The following is a 25458-nucleotide window of genomic DNA, read 5'->3' on the forward strand; positions in this document are numbered from 1 at the left end:
ACCTCTCCCAAATCGCATGTCCTCACATTTCAAAACCAATCCTGCCTTCCCAATAGTCCCCCAAAGTCTTATTTCAGCATTAACTCAAAAGTCCACAGTCCAAAGTCTCATCCAAGACAAGGCAAGTGCCTTCCGCCTATGAGCCTGTAAAATCAAAATCAAGTTAGTTACTTCCTAGATGCAATGGAGATACAGGCATTGGGTAAATACAGCCATTCTAAATGGGAGAAATTGGCCAAAACAAAGGGTTGACAAGTCCGAAATCTAGTGGGCAGTCAAATCTTAAATCTCCAAAATTATCTCCTTTGACTCCATGTCTCACACCCAGGTCACACTGATGCACAAGATGGGCTCCCAAGGCCTTGGGTAGCTTCGCCCCTGTGACTTTGCAGCCCCCCACCTGGCTGCTTTCGCTAACTGGCATTGAATGTCTGCCACTTCTCTAGGTGTACAGTGCAAGCTATCAGTGGATCTATGATTCTGGAGTCTGGAGGATGGTAGCCCTCTTCTCACAGCTCCACTAGGTGGTGACCCAGTAGGGACTCTGTTGAGGTTCCCACCCCACATTTCCCTTCTGCACTGCTGAAGCAGAGGTTCTCCATGAGGGCCCTGCCACTGCAGCAAACTTCTGCCTGGGCATCCAGGCATTTTCATACATCCTCTGAAATCTAGACAGAGGTTCCCTAACCTCAATTCTTGACTTCTGTACACCCTCAGGCTCCACACCACATAGAAGCTGCCAAGGCTTGGGGCTTCCACCATCTGAAGTAATAGGCCAAGCTGTGCCTTGGCCCCTTTTAGTCATCACTGGAGCACCTGAGATGCAGGGCATCAAGTCTCTAGACTGCATACAGCACAGGGACCCTGGGCCCAGCCCATGAAACCATTTTTTCCTCCTAAACCTGAGGGCCTGTTATGGGAGGGGCTGCCATAAAGGTCTCTGACATGCCCTGGAGACATTTTCCTTATTGTCTTGGTGATTAACATGCAGCTCCTCGTTACTTATGCAAATTTCTGCAGCCAACCTGAATTTCTCCTCAGAAAATGGGATTTTCTTTTCTATCGCATTGTCAGGCTGCAAACTTCCCAAACTTTTATGCTGTGTTTCCCTTTTAAAACTGAATGCTGTCTGGGTGTGATGGCTCACACCTGTAATTCCAGCACTTTGGGAGACTGAGGCAGGTGGATCACCTGAAGTCAGGAGCTTGACACTAGCCTGGCCAACATGGTGAAACCGTGTCTCTACTAAAAATACAAAAAATTAGCTGGGCATGGTGGCACATGCCTTTAATCCCAGCTGCTTCAGAGGCTGAAGCAGGAGAATCGCTTGAACCTGGGAGGCAGAGGTTGCAGTGAACTAAGATCGTGCCACTGCACGCTAGCCTGGGCGACAGAGTGAGACTCTGTCTTAAAAAAAAAAAAAAACAAACCTAAGTCACTTCTCCAATGATTTTCTGCTTAGAAATTTCTTCCACCAAATACCCTAAATCATCTCTCTCAAGTGCAAAGCTCCACAAATCTCTATGGTAGGGGCAAAATCCTGTCAGTCTCTTTGCTAAAACATAACAAAAGTCACCTTTGCTCCAGTTCCCAACAAGTTCCTCATTTCCATCTGAGACCACCTCAGCCTGGATTTCATTGTCCATATCATTATCAGCATTTTGGTCAAAGCCATTCCACAAGTCTCTGGGGAGTTCCAAACTTTCCCACATTTTCCTGTCTTCTTCTGAGCCCTCCAAACTGTTCCAACCGCTGCATATTACCCAGTTCCAAAGTCGCTTTCACATGTTTGGGTATTTTTCAGCAGCATCCCACTGCTGGTACCAATTTACTATATTAGTCAGTTTTCACATTGCTGATAAAGACATACCTGGGACTGGGCAATTTACAGAAGAAAGAGGTTTATTGGACTTACAGTTTTATGTGGCTGGGGAGGCCTCACAGTCATGGCAGAAGGTGAAAGGCACATCTCACATGGCAGCAGACAAGAGAATAGAGCTTGTGCAGGGCAACTCCCCCTTAGGAAACCATCAAATCTCATAAGACTTATTCACCATCACGAGAACAGCATGGGAAAGACCTGCCCCCATGATTCAATTACCTCCCACTGATTCCCTCCGGCAACATGGGGGAATTAAAGATGAGATTTGGGTGGGGAGACAGCCGAACCATATGACCAGGCTTGAATCCAAACCTTTGTCTGCACTTTTGAAAGCCTTGTCAGTCACCTGTGGTTTTTATCCATTTTTGTTCACTGTAATTTTCATAGCTAAAGGAGTTAATGTCTTGAAACTCACGGCAGGATATAAAATACCTATGCTTGTCAGCGAGTTGTGGGAGTACTTTATGAATAGGTGGAATTTCAGTGGACAATCATTTCAAGAGACTGTGGAGTTCTCAAGATTTTTTTCCCCAACATGGGGGTGAAATAAACCTGAAAAAATCCTGTCACCATATAGATTCAAATTCTTAATATGTAATGACCAAACGTGTAAATATCCACATTTAGATAAACCAGACATTTTGTTCTCTTGCCATTTAAAAATACCTCTATTATATTAGGAGTACTTTCCTACTTAATTACTGTTATATCTTCATTAAAATATGGTCCTACACATCAACAGACCCTCCTGAATGGAAAAAGACATTAATTCTTTTTGTCACTCATTTGTGTTGGAGATCTAATTTGCTCTCTTTGGTGAGATAGTTGGAGTGTTCCAGTCAGCAATTAGACATTAACAAGCAGAGGCTGGGCACGGTGGTTCACGCCTGTAATCTTAGCACTTTGGGAGGCCAAGGCAAGTGGATAGATCACTTAAGGTCAGGAGTTCAAGACCAGCCTGGCCAATATGGTGAAACCCCATCTCTACTAAAAATACCAAAATTAGCTGGGGTGGTGGGCACCTATAATCCCAGCTACTCGGAAGGTTGAGGCAGGAGAATCACTTGAACCCAAGAGGCTGAGGTTGCAGTAAGCCGAGATTGCCCACCACAGCACTCCAGCCTGGGTGACAGAGTGAGACTCTGTCTCAAAATAAATAAATAAATAAATAAATAAATAAATAAATAAATAAATAAAAGCAAAGAACATCCTCCAGTTTTTGAGCACCAAGGGCACCAAGAATCTCTGCATGCTTCTCCACAATTCCCCACTAGAGAGAGCACTGGCTCTTTTCTTTTTCCCTTCTCCTCCCCCTCTGCTCCCTTCCAGTAGTTTATCTTTGCCTGGAGGCCCCCTAAAATGTTGAATCTTGCAAGTTGACACTTGCAGCTAAATCCTAACCTCAACTCTCATTTCAAGCAAGTATAAGTGTTGTAGGGAAGATGTGTATATTTTAAAGAACCCAAGAGAGGGAGTTACTGAAGTCTCCTGCAGGCCTATTCTAAAAGGTTTCCTCCTCCATCCAATGTAAATTTCACACTGACAAATCTGTCATAAAATTCCTTGAGATGATTTGGCCTTAAAAACAATATACATGTCCTGTATATTTACAGTTTGCAGTCTTCAGAAATATTTTGAGTAGTATTTCATTGTGTCCATTTGAAGTAATACGTGTGTGAGAGATGAGCAATTCGAAATTCAGATCCTGCTTTATCTCACCAGCATGACTGCCTTAGACACTTCTCAGTGAATCCAGTTTTTTTCCCTGTTAGAGAAATAAGAGAGAGGAGGTATTCGGGAAAGTCACTAGATCCTCTGGCCAAGAGAAGCTTCTCAGCTCAACAAGTAATAATGTCCCACAAACTCAGGTCCCCATTGCTTCTTTTTGTTTGTTTATTTCTTTTGAGACGGAGGCTGGCTTTGTCGAGCAGGCTGGAGTACAGTGGTGTGATCTCGGCTCACTGCAACCTCTGCCTCTTGGGTTCAAGCGATTTTTGTGCCTCAACCTCCTGAGTAGCTGGGATTACAAGCATGTGCCACCACACCCGGCTAATTCTTCTATTTTTAGTAGAGACTAGGTTTTACCATGTTGGCCAGGCTGGTATTGAACTCCCGGCCTCAAGAGATCTGCCTGCCTCAGCCTCCCAAAGTTCTCGGATTACAGGAGTGAGCCACCACACCCAGCCCTACTGTTTCTAGAGCGCAGGCAAGGCTGGGAAATTCACAGTTTCTGATTTTAAACCCCCCTTTGCTTAGATAAACAACAGCTTTCTAGCTTTCACCAGACCCTGGATACCTGGTAACAATGCATCCTTCAGACCCTTTAAGCCTCTGGACTGTCTTCAAATAAAATACTGGAAATTGCAGAGGTCTGTCTCCCTCTCATCCCAGCCCACCCTCCTCCAGGTACACAGACCTCCTGCAAACTGAGGTTCCTTCCCAGGGCTGTCAGGCAAACTTCTGAGGTGTTTAGGAGTTAGATATGTGACTGGCTTTATCTGGGACAATTCTACAAGACCATGAACATACTAAATGTTGACGATGAGAATGACGGCCTTTGCCTCCACAGCCTCCAGAGGCCATCTGGAAGCTGCCAATGGTGGGGGCTGAGGCTGAGGCTGGCTCCTTGAAGTTTTCATCCTCTTATGCTTTCACTGCTCCTAGTTGGCAGCACGTCTTCCACTCAAGAACCTCAACACCAAAACCACTCAGAGTCTGACTGCTTCTTGCCAGGAGACCTATGAGACTCCTCTGGGAGATAAGAATAAAAAGATCTGATTTCCAACTTCTCTGCAATTTGGTTTTCTTAGATAAGTAAATGATCAATGCTATTCAGAAAAATTCAGAAGAAAGCTTCAGAGAAATTCCTAGAGCTGAAGTTGCATACCAGTTCTGTAAACAGTAAGGATTTACCCAACATCAGTCTTGTCTGGTAATGAGATTAGTGAAAAAATCCTCACTGCCAGCTCCATTAGGACAGTGAAGCCAAGGACTTAAGACTTTCAACAAAATAGCCAAGTAACAATAGTTCTGCTGTTATCTATCTGTCAACTTCAATCCTACACTTTTTCAGCTGCCTGGCTGATCTCTGACATAGGGCCAGGTAGCTATCACCCTTGCTACTGAAAGAATCCCTTACCGAGCCATTGAAAGCCACACCAAAATTCCAAGTAAATAAACCACCATAGTTCTGGACATTTAGTCAGCCCCGTCTCTATCATCTTTAGTATTATTTATGGTAGGTTCAAACTGGGCATGGTGGTACTTTCCCAGCTACTTGGGAGGCTGAAGTGGGAGGATCACTTGAGCTTAGGAGTTTGAGGACAGCCTAGGCAAGATAGTGAGACCTCATTTCTGGAAAGAAAATACACACACACACACACACACACACATATATATGGTAGCACCCTGTTTTAACCAACTCCCTCCACATCAGTATTTCTCTAAGTATAAGCCTCAGAGCATGGCCCCAATTCAACTAGGCCACAGGCCAGGCCTAGTCAGTTTCATCATCAGACTCTGGATTAGGGCTTAGGAATCCACATGTCAGGAAGCCCCACCGGTGATTCTTCCAGGTACCTACGTATGAGGACCACTGCCCCGGGAGAAATTCTCCTTGCTGGTTATCATGAAGGAAACTGGAGGCCTGGGGAATTGCCCCCCATCACTCAGCAAGTCTGGTGGTATGGAGGGCCTAGTCCTTGGGTTTCTGATTCTGTCCTTGGGCTTTTAGAGTCCAGGGAATGGGGGAGATTCATAGTACAGAACATTCACAGGATCCCTTCATGCACAGAACAGGTATGGCACCCACTTGCCAAGAGGTAAAGCATCTCTGGAATTTCTATTTTAAAATGCCACTTCCAGGTGTCTCAGAACCCCGAGCAAAGAGATTACCACACAATACACAGCAGGCCTGGGGCTGGAGCCGGTCACTCTTCTCTGGCTCTGTCCAAAGTAGCCGGTGCTACTGCAGCCACAACCCCAGCCAATCACACTCACGACTCATCACTGGAGTCCTTCCTTAGTGCGCCTCACCTTGAGCATTGATCCTTTAAGTAAATAATTCATCATGATGAAAGTTAGCAAGACACTGAGGTAATTGCGTCTTCCATCACTGACTATGGATCGGAATTCAGCTGGCTAAGCAGACACTATATTAGGCACTCTCAGAACCAAAAGCACCAAGCGAAGCCTGCCTTATGTGGTTTGACCCCAGAGCTCAGGAAAACAGAAGCAGGTAGGAAATCCTTTCCATGGCCTTTTATCTCTCTCCCTTCTTCCTCCTCCCCAGGCCACCTGGAAGGAGGGAGCCAGTGAACCATCTCCTCTTTTCCTGCTGCTCTCTTTAGCAGGCCTTTGAACTTCACTGCCCTTGCAGACCCAAGTTTTCCACATTACCAAGCCCAGCCTGGCCACACAGGCACACAGATCCGAGAAAAAGAGGGTGCCCCCCTCCATCCCTACCCTCCTGGAGGGATAAAGGCAGAAATAGGAGACACCCCTGGGAAGCAAGAGCAAGGCCCCAGGGTGCCTTGGACAGGACCTCACCTTTGCCTTTGAAGTTTATCCTGGCTATCGCAGGCTGCAGCTGTACTCCTGGCCTGCAGTGGCCCGGTGGCCTGACCACCCCTGAATCTCTGCCATCTACTTTCTGCCATCTGTGTGTTTCTGGGGCAAAACCAAGCTCTCAGGTCAACCTCAGCTACTCAGACTTCTAAGCAGTTTCCAGAAAGCAGGAAGCTGCAGGAAATGCTCCCTAGACTGTCTCATTTGCATGAGCTCTGTCCACCTTTGTCAAGGACATTTGTTTTCCATGACCCTCCTTCCAAACTGACTTACCTTTCATTATCACCCACCCACTGCACTCACTCCTTAGCTCAGTAAAACTCGAGTCCCTAATGCCCTCCCAACAATAATTTATTTAAATAGTTTGTCGCAATGGAAGTCAGCAGGGTGCTTGGGAATGGCATCTTCCATCACTGACTACTGGAACTTGGCCAGCTAAGCAGACACCAAAACCAAGAGCTGCAGGGCAAGCCTGCCTTATGTGGTTTGACCCTGAAGGTCAGGGTTGCCCCTACTACCACTGGTGGCCTCTCCCATGCCCAGCAAACTCCTTCCAACAAGGGTCTCCTTGCCTATTTTTCAGTGGTGGTTTAAACTCTGTGCCCCTACTTCTGATGGGGCCCTGACATCTGAACTTGTCCCCCTGTATGGTGTTGGCTCCCACAAAGGGCCCTCTTCATGCTTGCCTGGGGGCCGTCCACTCCTGGACACTGCTCAGCTCTATACTGCAGCCAGGATTGAAAGACATCCTCTAGACTGTAGAAAATTGCCCCTATCCCCAGGGCACATTCTGCATTTCTCAGTGCCATCCTGCCCACAGATTTGGGTGGTCTGGGAACTCCCCAAACCTTTCCATCCACATTGCACTCCTGTCTTCTTCCCTAGACACACTTGGCCACCACTGAAGATAATGATGGTGGTGATGATTTCATGCCAAACACATTTCATTTCATCTTTATGACAATATTACAAGGTAGTAGACATACCTCCATTTTTCAGGTAAAGAAACAGGCTCACACCTTGATTTTGGACTCCCCGCCTCCAGAACCATGGGTGAATAAATTTCTCAAGTTGTAAGCCACTCAACTGATGGTAATTTGTTATAGCACCCCCAGGAGACTAATAGATGATCACATCTGTATCCCCAGAACCTGGCACATCGTGGCACTGGAGAAGCAAATGAATGAATGAATAAAGTTTAGGAAGGGCAGGTTTCCCCACCCGCTCCCAACTGCCTGGGCAGTTGACCTACAGGCACCCAAGTTCAACTTGTCCAAAACAGGGATCAGCATCTTCTCCCCAAACCTGGGTCTTTTCCTGGATTTATTTATTTTTTTTATTTTTGAAACCTAACAAAGATCAACTTATTAGAAACCTGAAGCTGGTCAGGATGGAGGCAGAACTCAAACCCACGCCCTTGTGACACTCAACAGTATCCCAATAGCCCGCCTCTGCGCTCGCTCTCCAGTCCCTCAGTCCTTTCTCTGAGACTAGTGTGACCACCCCGGCCCCCACCAGCTCTACTAACACCTTAGCCGAAGGAGCACATAATAATATGCCAGCAACGAGAGCCATCCCCCATCCCTGCCCCGATACCCGCCCCGCTCCCCGCACCGCGGCTGCAGGCCCCCTCCTCTACCTGTTCCTACTCCCACACAAGCCTGCAATGCTCCCCAGGGCTGCAGAACCACCTCAACATCCTTAGCCTGCCTTGGAAGAGCTGGCCTGTGGCGCCTGTCAGTCTCCTCTCCATATCTCGTCCTAAGCTCCTGCCAGGAGCAGCCACATCACCGCTGTCCTCCCTCCACACCCCGGTCCTCTTGGTCCTCTCTTCCGGGGATGCCATCTGCTACTCACCCCATCAAATCCCGGCTCAAGGGGACCTTTCCCAGGAGAACTCCTCAGACGTGCCTCCAGCTGAGCGGGTTCTCTCTCCTTCCTCAGGTTCACACAGCACTCTTCATCTCGGCTGCAAACGTTTTTCTGTGTTTGTTCTTAATTACGAGCCTCTCCCCTGAACTGTTCAAAACCAGGCCGCTGGTGTCGGAGCTGAGTTGGAATCCTGACTTTGTCGCCTCCTGGCGGCGAGGCCCAGGTACTGGTTACTTACCTGTCTGAGTTTTGGTTTCCTTTTCTGCACCATGGGGCTGAGGTGAGGTTTAAGGGGCCTTGCCAGGTGTGTGACGCTGACAAGGCTGGCAGTGAGCACCTGTTCACTTCGGTGCCCTCCCTTCCTCCCCTAAGGAAAACCTCGCCACCTCTTTTCCATCTGCTGGACGCCCCGCCCTCAAATATGGGTTCTTGTAGACCTTGTGGGTAGTGCTGGGCTTTTCTCTCAGAGAGACAAACGTCTCTGGGGCCTGGCAACTGGGAAAGGGACTGATTGTCAGGCAGGAGGTGGCACTCAGAGGCTGGGCCCCCACCTGTAATCCCAACACTTTGGGAGGCCAAGATAGGAGTACTGCTTGAGCCCAGAAGGTCAAGACCAGCCTGGGCAACATAGCGAGACCCCATTTCTACAAAAACTGGGGGAAGAAAATAACCTGTGTGGTGGTGAGTGCCTGTGGTCTCACCAGCTACTTGGGAGGCTGAGGTGGGAGGATTACTTGAGCCCAGGAGGTCAAGACCAGGCTGGGCAACACAGGGAGACCCTGTTTCTATAAACTGGGGGGAAAAAATTAACTGGTATGGTGGTGTGTACTTGTGATCTCGCCAGCTACTTGGGAGGCTGAGGTGGAGGACTGGTTGAACCCAGGAGGTCGAGGCTGCAGTAAGCCATGCTTGCACCACTGCACTGCAGCCTGGGAAACGGAGTAAGACCCTGTCTCATAAACAGTGGCACTCACATGACAGCCCTAGACAGGCAGGAGGGCTCATCGCTGTCCACTTCTGGGCCTCACTCAGAGTGAGCCCTCGTTGTCCAGTTCTACTGAAGGTCCTCCCAGGAGGCAGGGGCTGCTGGCGTCTGCCAGGTAGGGCCAGGCAGGGAGACCACCTATCTGCTCCCACAAGCTGAGAGTGAGAACGCTCCACCTTGTAGGTCACCTAAAGCTGCTTTCATGATTCCCTGGGGCTGTTTCTTCTTTGCTCTCTTTAAGTCTTGGGTAAAGGCTGGGTTACCTGCTCAGCCAGGCCTAGCTGTGCTGCGGGCAGGAGTGTTCTGGGTGGGAAGGTGAGTGCCCCGTGGCCACAGCAGGAACGAGACTCTGGGCAGATGGCTGGGCTGGCCTGCTCAGGCCCTCTCAGCCGAGGAGAACCAGCCCCAGGCATCCCCAGCCTGGAGGCTCAGGGTTCAATTTCATTAAGGCGGGAGTGGTAGGAGGGGCAGTGGCACGGCTCAGACCTGTAATCCCAGTACTTCCGGAGGCCAAGGTGGGTGGATCACTTGAGGTCAGGAGTTCAAGACCGGCCTGGCCAACATGGTGAAACCCTGTCTCTACTAAAAATACAACAATTAGCCAGTCGTGGTGACAGGCGCCTGTAATCCCAGCTACTCGGGAGGCTGAGGCAGCAGAATGGCTTGAACACAGGAGGCAGAGGTTGCAGTGAGCTGAGATGGCACCACTGCACTTCAGCCTGGGCAACAAGAAGGAAACTCCATCTCAAAAAATAACAAAATAAATTTCATTAAGGGGACCCATGGTTTTCTTACATGTGACAGAAGATGGAGGGATGAATTGTTTTGCCTGGCTCTTGGGTGAGGCTTTTCTGAGCCGGGAGAGAAAGAAGTTTCCCTTTGACCTGGTGGGTGCTCAGACTCCTCCTGGCCACATCTTTAGCGGAGACTCACGGAGAGGAGAACATGGAATACAAGAGGATCCCACTCCAGCCTGGCTAGCAGCTTCCCGTCCAGGCTTGCGCAGCTGCAGGAGCGCTGCACTGGAGACACGTATGACCCAGACCAGGGAGGGGTGGCCCTGGAAGGCAGGGATCTTCCTGCTCCCTCTCCCCCAGCCCCACCCCCAGGGCCTATCCTGGTGGGTGCCCAATGGGTGATTAACACACAAAAAGCAACCCAGGGCTTTAAAATAGCCCTTTCTTCTTTTCTCTCTGGGACTTTCAATTTACCCTCCAAATACATACATTTTAATGTTCCCCTTTTAGGATTAAACACTGAATTCCTTTTGGTGATTCTTTCCAGAGACTGGTCTAAAGGGAAGGAATTACAGAGGCGAATCCTTCGCACACACGTCCACCCCTAACTGCGAGCACGCTGGCACCTTGGTCTACAGAGAAATGTAGTACTTGCTGATTCCTTTAAAAAGTATAAATTTTGGCCAGGCGCAGTGGCTCATGCCTGTAATCCCAGCACTTTGGGAGGCCAAGGCTGGTGGATCACCTGAGGTCAAGAGTTCGAGCCTGGTCAACATGGTGAAAGCCCATCTCTACTAAAAATACAAAAAAATTAGCCAGGCATGGTGGCGCATGCCTGTAATCCCAGCTACTCGGGAGGCTGAGGCAGGAGAATCGGTTGAACCCAGGAAGTGGAAGTTGCAGTGAGCCAGGATCGTGCCACTGCACTCCAGCCTGAGCAACAGAGCAAAAACTCCACTTCAAAAAAAAAAAAAAGTATCAATTTTATTTATACTTTAAATAAATATAAGCATTTATTCCTTTAAAAAGTGTGTTTTATTATTTTTTGTGTCTCGGGCTTTTTATTATTTATGCATTATATTAATTGTGCTGTGAAACATTTCAAACATACACAAAAGTAGAAAGAAGTGTATTATGAACCCCTGTGTTCCCTTGACCCAGGTTCAACAACTGTCTACGTTTTGCAAATTTAAGTGGATTTCTAACTCTACTCAATCCTCTCATATTTCCCATGCAGGGGAAGGGGGAAGAGATAGACCATCTGTTTATTAACTAATCCTAAAGATTCTAGAAAACTTGCCCTTCTAATTCTGTTTTATGAAACCTCCTGCCTTCCGGGCTGAGGAAGGGCAGGCCCAGGCTGCAGGGCCCAGGAGGAGAGGCTGCTAACGGGGAGGAGGAAGCTGGAAGCCCTGGAGCTCCACCATTCATTCCCGGAGCGGAATGCTCTGCTGTGGCGAGGCTCCGCCATTTCTCAGTCTGGGCTGGAATTGAGCCTTTCGAGGGCTAAAGGTACCCACCGTGAGCCAAGCGAGGATGCCTCTTTCACAGCTTCGCTCAGCTCTTACTCTTCTGAGAGGCTGAAGTTCCTCCGCTGTCTCCTCTCTACCCAACCAGCAGAGCCGTCCTGCGCTGCAGCCAGCTTGTCTCACCCTTCCACAGAGGCTGCTCCTGCCCTGGGTGCAGGCCCTGACTGAGAAGGCCCAGGAGGCAGGAGCCCAGGGCCGGAAGAACCTCCTCACCCAGCAGGCCCGCCGAGGGTGCTAAGCCATCAGCAATTTTCCAGATGGCTGCTGCCTGGCATGATTTGAGACATCTTCCCTGATTCCACTTAGGAAAAACGCCAGACACCTGAGGCTGGGCCCAGGGGTGTGGGAAAGGCCTTTGGGCTGACCCGGAGGAAGTTGCCTGAGGGTCGTTCTGGTAACTTCTGAAGAAGGGAGTGGTGCCTGGGGCTCCGCTTGGGTAAGTCACGGCCTTCAGGACCTGTTGAGGGGAGACCAGTGTCCCAGCCTCTCTCTCAAGACAGCTCCCTAAGGAAAGATGAGATAGGAAGGGAGATGAGACAGGAAGGAGCTGGAGCAGCAGCACCCCCAGGGGAGGAAGGGGCCTACAGGCTGTAAGATGAAGGGAAGTCAGTTCAGTCCTTTTTTCCTTAACTCAGCTTTGTGCTTGTGATTATATTATTTCCTTTCTGATTATCAAATTGATGCTTTCACATTCATTGCAGAAAATTAAGAATATATTTAAGAATGAAAACAAAAATGCTCCTTTGTTTTACACACACACACACACACACACACACACACACGGGGGGGGAGAGGGAGAGAGAGAGAGAGAGAGGGGGAGAGAGAGAGGGAGGGGGGGAGAGAGAGAGAGAGAGAGAAAGAGAGAAATAGAGTAAAAGTATTGGCTAAGAAAAGTATGGGCTGAGAACTCTGGCTTTAGCCAGGCGTGGTGGCTCACACCTGTAAACCCAGCACTTTAGGAGGCCAAGGCAGACTGATCACCTGAGGTCACGAATTGAAGACCAACCTGGCCAACATGGTGAAACCCCGTCTCTACTAAAAATATGAAAATTAGCCGGGCATGGTGCTGTGCACCTGTAGTCCCAGCTACTGGGGAGGCTGAGGCAAGGGAATTGCTTGGACCTGGGAGGCAGAGGTTGTGGTGAGTTGAGATTGTGCTACTGCATTCCAGCCTGGGTGACAGAACGAGACTCTGTCTCAAAAAACAAACAAACAAACAAACAAACAAACAAACCACGGGCTTTGGAGTTAGGCTGTTTTCAGCTCCCACCTCCACTACTGGCTTCTGGAAAATTGTTCGTCTCTGAGCCCTGGAACCCTGGGTACTAAGCCATGTTTCATTGGATTGTCTGGAGAACTATATGAGAAATATTCATAAAGTTTCTAATATAACTTCTGGCCCTAATAAGCCCTCGATAAATACCAATTCGAATGTGGCTGACAAATTCTTTGAAAAATTTCAATTTGCATTCATTGTCCACCTAAGAGATGGTCCCTGCTCCACTGGAAGGCAATCAGCTAGCAAGATGCCACCTCCACCCAGTCATCCTCACACAGGGGACTCACTGTGGTCAGCAGAGAAATGAAAGGACAGTGACTTGAGGCCAAACCAAAGTGTTTCTCCAGGATGCAGTGTTGATCTGCAGTTTTCCCACAAGCTTGGGCCATACCTCATTCATCCCCAGAGTCTCTGGGGACAGAGTCTCTGGGGACAGTCCTGGGAACTGGCCTTCCCAGGAGGGCCACGAGCTTCCAGCAGCCCCGTTCTCCAGGATGGGGCCAGAACAGCACCTGCCCGTGGTGGCGCTGCCTTTCACTGGGGCCTTTGCTGTGGTCCTGCCTTGCCCCTTCCTGGTATCATTGTCTGCCTGGGTGTGTCCATGTCTGTGTGTCTGTCTGTCTCCCTGGCCCAGCTCCTAGTCTAGTGTCTGATCTGATTGGTTAGTGGTGAATGTCTTATGGCTGTCAAAGACACAACCTCACTCCTGCTTAGTACAATGCCTGACCCACTACAGATGATAAAGAACTTTTTTTTTTTTGAGGTTGAGTCTCGCTCTGTCACCCAGACCAGAGTGCAATGGCGTGATATCGGCTCATTGCAATCTCTGCTGCCTGGGTTCAAGTGATTCTCCTGCCTCAGCCTCCTGAGTAGCTGGGATTACAAGCCCAGCACCACATCTGGCTAATTTTTGTGTTTTTAGTAGAGGGGGGTTTCACCATGTTGGCCAGGCTGGTCTTGAACTCGTGACCTCAGGTGACCCTGCCACCTTTGCTTCCCAAAGTACTGGGATTACAGGCATGAGCCACCACGCCCGGCTGATAAGGAACTATTTTTTAATGTGGATGGATGGAACCATCGTAAATTATTCTTACAACTACATCTGGTTTCTGTGCAGCAAGAATGTCTCTGCAATCTGTATGACAACAGCTAAGCTGGTGAGGGACAGAAGTAAAGCCACTGGGAGGTGGCCAGACAGAGAACAGGGTTCAGCTTGCAGAGGTTTAAAAGGTACATTTCTGGAAAGGCTTGCAAGCCCTACAGTACCCAGGTGAACTTCTGACGCTGCAGGCTTCTATTGATAACCCGTTCTTGTTATCTATCAATTTATGTAATTCGTACTTGTTTATATTTTCTTTTTCTTTTTTTTTTCTTTTTTTGAGATGGAGTCTCGCTCTGTCCCCCAGGCTGGAGGGCCGTGGTGTGATCTCGGCTCACTGCTAGCTCCGCCTCCCAGGTTCAGGCCATTCTCCTGCCTCAGCCTCCCTCGTAGCTGGGACTACAGGCACCCAGGCGCCTGCCACCGCATCCAGCTAAGTTTCTGTATTTTTAGTAGAGACGGGGTTTCACCGTGGTCTCGATCTCCCGACCTCGTGATCCACCTGCCTCGGCCTCCCAAAGTGCTGGGATTACAAGCGTGAGCCACCGCACCCGGCCCTATATTTTAAATCAGGGTTTGGAAGAGGGAGGAGGGAGGTGGGAGTGGGTGGTAATCATGGTGGAAGAAATGTGTTCTGGAAATAAGCCCTGAGGTGAGTGAAGGCACACTTGCCTCAAACAACTGGAGGTCTATGACATGCCTGGCTCTGTGCTTGGATCTTTGGAGAGTGAGGTTGAACTAGGACATGGTCACTAGTGTACAAAAGGGCTTCCTAACCTCTGCACTGTTGACAATTGGGGCCAGACTTGTTGGAGGAGCAGGGGCTGTCTGCATTGTAAGATGTTAGCAGCATCCCTGGGCTCTACCCACTGGGTGCCAGTGGCACCATCACCCCAGCTGTGACAACCAACAATGTCTCTAGACATTGCGAAATGCACCTCTCCCCACCGGAAACCACTTGGACCTCCATCTGATGTTAGGTAACAAGGCAAGACAGCAAGCAAATAAGTGCCAAGGAAATCCCGTGGACGTTTAGGACCACTGGAGTCGAGGCAGGCTGGGAATGGGCATGGGATGGAGTGGTTGCAGAAGACCCTGGAGGTGGAGGTTGGGGCAGGGATTGGGAAGGGTTTCTGGGATTCCAGTGGATAGAAGATTTTAGGCAGGAGGGAAAGCACAGGCTAAGGCTCAGGGTCAGCAATGAGGAAGGGTGCTAGAAGGGCAGTCAAGACTCTGAACTGACTGTGGAAGACGGTACTTGTTTTCATTTTAAAATAACAGAATTCATGCTTTAAACATTGCAAGGCTCAGTGAGGAGACTGGGCTTCTCCCTCAGTATAGTTTGGCAGTTTGTGTGATTTCCAGACTTTGTTCATACAAGCTGATAGGCTCTGTCTTTCCAGACTGAAGCATCTCTATCCTCTGGTTTCTTCCCAGCTATGGAGGAGCTGGGTCTCCACCTATGTTGTACACTGAAGAACCAAGCCCTGGTCTTGGTGATGTGCTGGTAAATGTTTAACAACGGGCTCTCAGTGGAAAGTGTTCTGATTTGTAGCCTTTGTCAATCTCCATGGCGTAAATTCTCCCACCAAGGGCAAGGCCAAGTTACCAATAACTAACAGCTGGCTGGCAAAATTCCTGAAAATTGAACAATCAGCTCCTACGAGAAAGTAGGAGCTGACTCCAGCCCACCTCTGCCTGCGTGGTTCTCTACAAGTCCTGTGGAGAACTTTATTTTTTTAGCAGCTCAAAAAAAAGTCTTACATATTTAATACTGAGCCAAACCGCAAGTTCAGAGCATAGGAACAAAGAGAAAATTCCTTTCCGTAATAAAATACGTTGAACTGTCCTGATAGTGGTGATGTTTTTGGCTTCATGAGGTCAGACACTAGGGATCTTGCTACCGCATTAGTATGTGCACATCTCAGACCCAGTTCCTAAGAGGCCCAGCTTGGTTCTGCTCCAACGTCTCTCCTTGGATTTGTACCTGATGGTTTTTGCCATCACAGCTCAGTGAAGCCTGGAACTCACAAACTCAAGCAATCCTCCTGCCTCTGCCTCCTGAATAGCTGGGACTCCAGGTGTGCACCACCACATCCGGCCAGTACCTGGCTTTATTACCAGTTTTTATCTGAATCCGCTGGGGAATGGGACAGTTTTGTTTTTGTTTCTTGGCCAGGAATTGCTTAATCCTGAAAGTCTTGTGAGAAGACATGGTAGGAACAGGGCCGAAAGCACATGGCACAATGGTGGAGCACAGGAAGCATGGGAGTGCGGGAGCTCAGAAGCATGGGAGAGGAGGAGCATGGGAGCACAGAAGCATGGGAGCATGAGACAGTGGGAGCATGGGAGCATGGGAGCATGGGGGCATGGGAGGGGGGACCATGGGAGCATGGCGGGGAGCATGGGAGAGTGAGAGAGTGGGAGCATGGGAGAGGAGGAGCATGGGAGCATGGGAGCATGGGAGAGGGGGAGCAGGGGAACATGGGAGCGTGGGAGAGGGGGAGCAGGGGAACATGGGAGCGTGGGAGAGGGGGAGCATGGGAGCACAGGAGCGTGAGAGAGTGGGAGCATGGGACTGCAGGAGAGTGGGAGCATGGGAGCATGGAAGAGTGGGAGTGTGGGAGCATGGGCCTCGCATGTTATGCTCGTCCACGGTGGCCTTTAGTTTGTTCAAACACATGTAGCCTCCATTTCAGGAGTCAGCACCATTTTTTGGGGGGGCCTAATTTAAAAAATGTTTACTGAACTGGATTATTTATCTTAAATCAGGGCTTCTTTCCCCCTAAATTGCCATGCAACTTTTTCAGATGGCTTTTTAATAATTATTATTTGTAATAATGTCAATAGCTATGAATAATGAATTCTGTCTTCTCTGTGAAAGTGTAACCTTCACACAAAAGGAATTATCTTGTGAAGTGTCGGGCACACATTAGGCCTTCAGTAAATATGAGTTGGATGGATGGATGGATGGATGGATGGATGGATGAATGGATGCTTTGACTTTGATCACTCTCTCCCCTACCCCTTCCTCTCTCCCTCATTTCCCTTATTTAATTTATTCTAACCAGCCAGCTGCTAAGTGGGCAGGCTGGAGAAGGTGCTGTTCATGAAGTTCCTAGGAAGGAAGTGTCCAGTGTCAGCCTGGTCCCAGAGGCTCTGAATGAGGGTTCACTGCAACTTCCAGCCTGGTCCAGAGAGAGAGTTCTGTACCAATGAGCCACCCAGATCCAGTGACGGCTCCATCCAAACCACTTTAGAAATCACACCTCAAAGCGATATTGAGTTGGACTGTCCTTATTTTTAGCATTTCAAAGTAAAATATCCAAGTATTCCTTTACTGAGGGGGAATAAGTAGGAATCAAGCCCAAGAAAACATCTCTAGGCACTGAACAGTGAATGCAGCCTTGCCCCAGCCCAGCCCTAGAACTTGTCAGCCGGCACCCCGAAAATCCAACAGCCCTTAGGCTGCTTAAGCCCATTAATAAAGCACAGTACATGAAGGTATCTGGTGTGCACACATGAGCACGTGTCTGTGTTTACGTCCTCACAACTCTGCGTGGCCAACCCCTTTGCTCATTCACCCTCAAACCTCAATTCCTGCACCAACAAAGCATCCCTTGGCAAACACTGCCCCTCTCAGGGCGGTTTTCTCTCCAGGATGCAGTGGTGGATCACATCGAGGCATGAGCTCTTCAGTCGTCTCCAGTCCTCTCCTGGCGGATTCCTCTAGAAGCACAATGACCTGTCCCCTGACTGCAAGGCCTACCCTTCCCGAGCCCCTCTCAACACCACTCACAACGTGTCTGCTCATGCAGGCTGCTCTGTGGACATCTCCTTGGAGAGGCTGGGCCTGCCAAATCCAGTGACCGTCCCAGGGAGTGTTGGTTGCTCCTCCCCGCAGGAATTCACCCAGTGGCTGCCTGTCCTTGTGCTCAGGGTAAATCCAAGGTGCTGTGTGTGCTGTCCCCAAAGAAGCTTTGTTGAGTTTCCCACCGAGTTTCTCTACCAGGAACAGCTGGAGCCTGGGAGCAGCAGTTTTTGGCCCTCAGAGAGCCTCTGGGTTTTCCTCAATAATCAGTGTGCATGTGACAGGTACCACTGGGCCAGGAGTCCCTACTTCTGAGGGCCCAGATTGACCAGTGGAAAGTACAGAATTACATGCTGTTGGGAAACCACAAAGCTTGGAAGGAGCAGAGAGAGCCTGGGGATAACATGTAAAGACTAAGAAATAAGCAGTGAAAGATGACTTTTAGAAATGCTGCCACTTAGTAAGCCCTTAGGATGTGTCCGGGCGTTTGAAACAAATGGCTCCCCTGCAGTGTCATCCCACTGGCCCTGCGGTCAGATGCCCTGAGAGCTGGGCAGATGTTTATTTTTCACAACCTTCTCAGAGAGGTTTTGTCCTCACTTAACAGACAAGAAAACTGGGACTTACCAGACAACTTGAAGGTGCAGGGGCCAGTAGTTATGACACAGAGAGCTGGGACAGAAGCCAGGCCTGCTGCCTCCAAATCCTGGGCATGTAGCCATCGAGCAGTGACACCACCCCCAGGGTCCTCAGGGGAGAAGTGCCACCCACTCTATCTGTGGTGTAAGAGTTTATGTCCAACTAAGCCCAGGCAGAGGCACTTTGCCTCTGGGTGCAGGGCGTGCTGGTAGAAGTGCAACACTGGTGGGCAGGCATTCTGGCTCTGCCCTTTCTCCTTGTACAGCCCTAGCCTGGTTACCTTCTCCATGCCTCAGTTTCCTCCTCTGTAAAAGGAACAGAAGAAAGATAATAGGACCAACCTGATTGCACTGTTCTGAGGATTGAGTCAGTTTAAAGTATGAAGTGCTTAGAACGGTAAGCAGTCAGTAAGTGGGGGCAGTGGGTATTTGAAAATGCGTGCTGAGTTTAAGACCAGTGAGTGCTGTTCAAGTCATTAATTCCTTTCCCCAGAAAACAAATCCTGTGGCTGTCTCAGGTGAGATTCACTTATCTCCCCTGCACAGAGGGTAGAGACTTAGGCCATGCTGGGCAGAACTGAAAACCCAGGTGTTAGGATTCTCACCCATTCCAGGGAGCGATGTCATCTGCACTGAGGAGAATGCTGATGTCAGAACTAAAGGAACACAAAGAAGAAAACAGCATCCCCTTGACTTCGGAAGAAAGCAGCCCTTTGGGAAAGGCCAAGCCTGAGTCCTCCCTTGCAGTCCCGAGAGCAGCCATGAGGGAGTCAAAGCTTGGGCCTGGTTATCTGAGGCCCAGGAGGGCTTCTGGTCTGTAGTCAGTCACCCCTGCAGTGCTGGCAGAGCTGAGAGAGATGGCTGGGGCCCCACCCCTGCATAGAAAGAGCCATCTCTGATCTGTGGCGGACAATGGGCAGGAGAGGAGAGAGGTTCCCTTGGGGCCAGGAAGGGACAGTTGGCTGCCTGCAGTTCTCCTATGATAGGGAGAGCTGGGAGAATGCCATGGGCTCCCAGTCAGCACCTGTGGGACTGTAAGAGCTTTTCTGGTACTTAATCCCTTCTTCCCCTCCCAACCCTGGGTCAGCAGCAGGGGACTCCCCTTGGCTTCTCCCACAAAGTCATTCACAGTTAGGCCCCTTCTCAGACAATCTTGGAAGATGGAGAAGCAAGAAAAGAATGGAGAGGGAGAATGGAAAAGGTGGACTCACACAGAAATGCCGCATTTGTGGGTGGAGCTGGGGCAGCAGTGGGAGGAAGCTCTGGGGAAGGTGCAGAAACAATCCAAGGGAGGCAGGTCAATTCCACAAAGTGGAACATGACTCAGCGGGAAAAAGAAAGGAGCTACCAGGCCACAGAAAGACACAGAACAACCTTAAATGCATGTGGCCCACCTGAACAGGCTGCATACTCTATGATTCCAACCAAACGACACCCTGGAAAAGCAAAACTATGGAGATGGTGAAAAGAGCAGTGATTGTCACGGGTTAAGGGGAGGGAGGCATGGATGAATAGGTGGAGAACAAGGGTATTTTTTTTAGATAGAGTTTCGCTCTTGTTGCCCAGGCTGGAGTACAATGGCGTGATCTCAGTTACCTCTACCTCCCAGGTTCAAGCAATTCTCATGCCTCAGCCTCCGAGTAGCTGGGATGACAGGCATGCGCCACCACATCTGGCTAATCTGTGTATTTTTAGTAGAGATGGGGTTTCACCATGTTGGTCAGGCTGGTCTTGAACTCCTGACCTCAAATGATCTGCCCGCCTCCACCTCCCAAAGCGCTGGGATTACAGGCGCGAGCCACCGTGCCCCACCACAAGGGCATTTTTAGATCAGAGGAAGTATTCTGAATGATTCTGTAGCATGGTGATACATGTCATTATACATTTGTCAAAACCCATAGGATGCACAACACAAAGAGTGAACTTTAATATAAACTATGAACTGTAGCTAATAATAATGAATACAAGTTCATCATTTATAACAAAGTGCCACACTAATGCAACATGCTAATTAGAGGGGAAATATGCAAAGAAGAGGGGGGATATGGGTATCCCTTTGTGCCTAATTTTTCTGTAAACATAAAATTGCTCTTACAAATAAAGCCTATTAATTAAAACAACAAAATACAAAGCAACAACTAAAACCAAAACAGCCAACACCCAATGGGTTGAGCTGGAGTAAGAACAGCTGCCCAGCACACTTCCTGGGCCACTGATTCCTGGGCGTGAAAAGCAAAAGGGCCAGTGAGGTGTGGCTGGGACTCAGCTCCCCAGCCTCTGGCTCAAGCCCGATCACGCACACACAAGTCATCTGATTCGATTTCCTTTGCCCTCAGCTCACTTAAGGAGGCTTTTCTGTCCACAGCTTTGGTGCAAAAAGCAATCTAGATAAAGGGATTTGGGACATCTGGCTGGCGAATGTAGGGAAGGTTTTACCTTTAGATGAGACACCAGAAATGATGTGCTCCCTGGTAGCATCCTGAGCTGCCCCTCCTGACTTTAATGCTAACCTTGCTGCTTTTCCTCAAGGCTCAGACATCCCATTTCGACGCTTCCAGAAGCACAGCCTGAACCCAGGGACAGCAGTTGCCACCCTCCCACTGGAGACCTCAGAATGGACACAACTGATTCCCAAGTACCCTTAGAGCTCCTGGAAGAGGGTTCCCTTCCCGTCCCCAAGGTCAGCGATGCTCCTTGGAGCCAGGTGGCCCCAAAAGGATGGCCTTTGGGGAAAAATGGGCCCCCTTCATGGCCCATCAGCTCCACATCAGAGAAGCCACTGGGTTTACACTGCTTGGGGACAGGAGGGTTCTTGATACTGGTCTACATTTAGTGTTCGGTGTGGAAAGAGGAATAAGCCCTCAGCTTCCATGGGATACTGCAATAATCTAGGTAATCTAAGCTCATAACTTACCTTTTCACTATTTACTTCCATATTTTTTCATTCATGTTAAGCATAAAGTTGAAATGTGAGCACACAGCAAAACCTGAGTCTGCGTCCCCTCTATTTACCCAGTGGTGTGACCTTGAGGAGGTCGAGCTCTCTGAGCCTCACTTTCTTCAGCTGTGAAATGGGCACTGTGGCCGATCTCCCTGGGATGGTGTTGCCTAAGGGAAATCCCTCCTGGCTTGGGCTCAGGGATGCAGATGCCTAGTGGCAGGCACGCATCCTCGCTTCCTCCCCACAACCTCCCTCCAGCCCCACAACCAACTGCTCCCACTTCTGACCACAAGGAGGGGCACTCTCCATGATACTCCGGAGGTCTAACTTCCTATGTATCCTGACACAGCACACATTCCTGATAGTCAACCACAGAAGGCTCCGGGCTAAAAACTGGAGTGAGTGGGGAGGAGGGAGGAGGCGATACCACCCTGAGAGAATTCTTGTCCTGCAAAGAGAACTAAACTAATGGTGCTCCAGGCAAAAGCCAGGCTGGTGAAGGAGGCAGGGGATGAAGGAGGGCTGGGAAGGGGAGATGACAGAGAGGTTTCACAGAGGTCCAGGCAAGCGGGTGGGGGCTTGAGAGGCGCCTCTGCAAGCCCTCAAGGTGGGGACATAAAAGGCGCAGGGGAGATGAAGCCGGTCAGGGCTCAACCCCAGCACTACACAGAGGCACCTGCCGTGGTGCAAATACACACTGCGGCCGGGGCGGAGGGGGCGGTGCGGAGGGCGGTTGCGGACTTGTCCCATGCTCTCACTGCAGCCAGGCAGGTTAATCTCTGTTTATTTTTTCAAAACAAAACTAAAAATTGCCACTCAATGTATCTGAGCAGAGTGCCCGATCACAGTTAAAAGCTTTCTGTAATGCACAGCCGGAACGTCACAGCCTGGTGGTCAGAAATGAGTGCTTCTGGCGCTGCTGGGCTGCGGCCCGCAGCCTGAGCACCCCTTCTTCTCCTCCCTTTGCTCATGTTGTCCTTGTGCTACCATCCAGTCAGCAGCGGAGAGCCAGCCCAATGCTGCTCAGCTCCGTGGCATCCAGAGATAAAAGGCGTCTCCACTCCCCGCAGGCTTCTGCTTTGCCGGCCTGGTGGGGTACACGCCTGGCACGCCACCCCCACTGGAGGTCCTGAATGGTCCACAGAGAAGGCATGGGGCAAGGCCCCAAGTGCTGATGCTCTGAGAATAAAAATTAAAAGGCAGTTCTGGCCCTGAAGCGTCACCCTGCAGGGCTCACTCCTTGGCTGTGCCCTCCTGGGGTCCGAGGGTGGACACATGGATTTGGTGTCATCATCGCTCGTGCTTGATGTTGGCTTCACTTCGCTCCAAGGCCACCCCGCTGCCGTTCCGAGGGGCGTCCTTCTTGCTCCATTCCTTTTCGGTGTAGAGCTCGGCCAGCACTGGGCAGTGTTCAGAAGCCACCCCACCCCAAGACCAGTTATCCGGAATCCAAGGGTTCGTGAGGCCTTCTCTCACCACAGCCCAGTGACCTGAAGGGAGAGGAAGGGAAGAGACCGGGAATCAGGATGGTGGGGTGGGTGCGGGGGGTCCTGGGCTGGCAGGTGGAGGGTCACTCCGCATGTCTACAGGCCGGGGTGCCCGGAGAGGCTGCCTCAGGTAGCCGGAAGGTGCCTTTGCATTTGCCTGTGCATATGAAAGGTCTTGGCCAATTTGATTTTCCACATAAATGAGGGTTTCTGCATTTAGGTAATGAGACCACCCAGAGCCAGGCCTCCTGTCCATCCGGACACATGGGCTGACCTGTCCTCACACACGCACTGCTGTCAATCTAATCGCAAGACAGAGACACAAGCCTCAGAAAGATGTCCCAAGTCCAAAGCAAAGGTCCGATTTTGCAAAGCAAAAGACACTAAGGGGGTTAGGGGTAGAAATCTTTTCTACAGAAAGGGTAAAAAAGAGAAAATTACAGAAGCTTATGAGAAAGTAACAGTATTTTTAAAATGGCGATTTAGAAATCTATGAAGCAGGAGGTATATTTGAATATAATTAAATAACGAATAGTTACAAAAACAACTGCAGAATGGCAGGAAAGCACTGTGAGGTCCTTAGCGCAGGATTGACAGGGGCCTGGATTCTGGGTGGAGCTTTGGCACACACTGCTGACCGTTCTATAGCGGGGGCAACTCCTCCCTGAGCTCAGCAACTTCACAGGAAGGGAACCACTGAAAGGATTTCCAACTTCCTTCCAGCCCTGTTGGCTCAGCTTCCCCAGCTCTCTTCCTTCAATAGGCACCTTCCTGGGAGCCTGAAAAGGCCATGGGCTGGCCTCTGCTCCTGGCCCATAGAACATTTCTGCAAACCGAGGCTAGTTTGATGATTGTCACTCCCCTGAGACCCATTTTCTTTATCATTTGGGTCCTCCCATGACAGAGTGCAATAGGAAACTAGTGCCCCGAGAGAGAGGGGAGAAGCGGGTGAGAGTCAAGCCTAGATGTCCTAGTCTTGAAGATCTTGGCCTTGGCTGCCCGTTAGTCTCTCTTGCAATAAAAGTCAGGCCCTGCAACTCTTCTTATTTTTAAATTTCTCCTTGAAGTATAATAGGCATCCATGGGGCTTTGCAAAGCGTCCAGTCAGAGTTTAGAAACACTGTTTTTGTCTTTCATCAAAAGACCCTACTGTCTCTTCCATATCGCTGACTGTCTCCTGTCTCAGCAGGTTACCAGTTTGTAGGGAGGGTGAAATCACCCCCACACCCTGCTCCTTGCGGAGCTCTGAGCATGTCTCCTGTCCCATTGTGACACTACATGAGACGCCTGCTCACCTCACAGCACATCCACCTCACAGCATGTCTACGCTGCATTCTACAACACAGCGCTTGCACGTTTGACACGTTTGCTAGAGGACTAAGTGTCCTAAAAGTAACGTTATCAGCGCATCTCTGAATCAGGACTCTGCTAATCTATGACCAGGTTTGCCCAGAACACATCTGCTTGCTGTAGGTCAGTGGGTGTTCTAAAATTATTTGTCATACTCCCCCCTTCACTTTGAAAAATGAGGATTTAGAAATCTATGAAGCAGGAGGTATATTTGAATATAATTAAATAACGAATAGTTACAAAAACAATTAGAGAATGGCTGGAAAGCACTGTGCGGTCCTCAGTGCAGGACTGACAGGGGCCTGGATTCCTGGATTCTGTCTCTGATTGAATGGCAGTTATACAGTCATCTAAACCACAACCCTATGAATGCCCCAGAGGAGGTGAGATGACTTCTGTCAGTTCAAACATGTTTCTCTCCCTCCATTCCCGAACAGGCGAAAGGACACGTGAGTTCTGCCTCACCTGTGAAAACCTTCTTTAAGCTTTTACTGATCCAGATGTTGTCCAGAGGCTTCGAGCCTTGCGGGTTCTTGGTGCTGATGTTGGTGAAGGTGTGTGTGGGGATCAGGTGGTGGAACTTTTCTTTCCTCAGAATATCATAGTCACTGCTGTCTGGCCCTTGGCCAAAATCTCCTAAGATAATGACATCCTTTTCTCCTGCAAGTAGAAGGAAAAAAATGAGTTTAAGAGTTGGTGGGAAGTAAAACCCAGCATGGACCGTGGCCCTTTGAAATGGGATCGAGATTCTGCCTTGACTTCCACGGGGTTAGGACTGGCACGGTTCTCAGTTCTCACTCTCCTAACTCTTCCACATTTCGTGTGCATATCACCCCGCCACCAACATTAAGAGTAAGTCAGCAACGCGTTTGGAAATGAGGGGCGGCGTGACACAAAAATCACCCCTGTTGAAGCTTATGGGTTCCCAATCTCATTACAAAAAAAAAAAAAAAAGCCTAAGGGTCTTGCCCAAATATTTAACAAAAGCTCAACATACATTTACTGGGCACTTACTATGCAGGAAATCCAGAGATGAATAAAATGCAACTCCTGCTCTGAGAGACAGACAGAAAACAGACAAGAGCAGAGAGTAGGTGCAAAAACAAACACACATACTGAAACCAACACAGCACAGGGAAAGGTGGTCAGGGAAGGCTTCCCAGAGGAGGCAATGCCTGACTTGGGTCTCAGAGGATGCACGGAAGTGCTCGGTTCAACAAGGATGAGAGGGAACCCACGCAAGGCCAGGGAGTTAAGAAACAGCCTGGCTTCCTGGGTGTGG

At 49.6% G+C, this 25458-nt stretch overlaps 1 protein-coding gene across 1 annotated transcript in view; it reads right to left on the reverse strand.

The window, feature by feature from the left end:
• Positions 1-22106: 22106 nt before the first annotated feature.
• EEPD1 (endonuclease/exonuclease/phosphatase family domain containing 1) overlaps positions 22107-25458 on the reverse strand; it is a 145500-nt gene continuing 142148 nt past the window's right edge. The window contains exons 7-8 of the mRNA XM_007981618.3: positions 24642-24836; positions 22107-22829 (exon numbers count right to left, since the gene is read on the reverse strand). Of these exons, the coding sequence (XP_007979809.3) occupies positions 22630-22829; positions 24642-24836 (395 nt within the window). The 3' untranslated portion in view covers positions 22107-22629. The remainder of the gene's footprint in view (positions 22830-24641; positions 24837-25458) is intronic.

Source organism: Chlorocebus sabaeus, chromosome 21 (genome assembly GCF_047675955.1).
Source record: "Chlorocebus sabaeus isolate Y175 chromosome 21, mChlSab1.0.hap1, whole genome shotgun sequence".
Classification (NCBI taxonomy): Eukaryota; Metazoa; Chordata; class Mammalia; order Primates; family Cercopithecidae; genus Chlorocebus; species Chlorocebus sabaeus.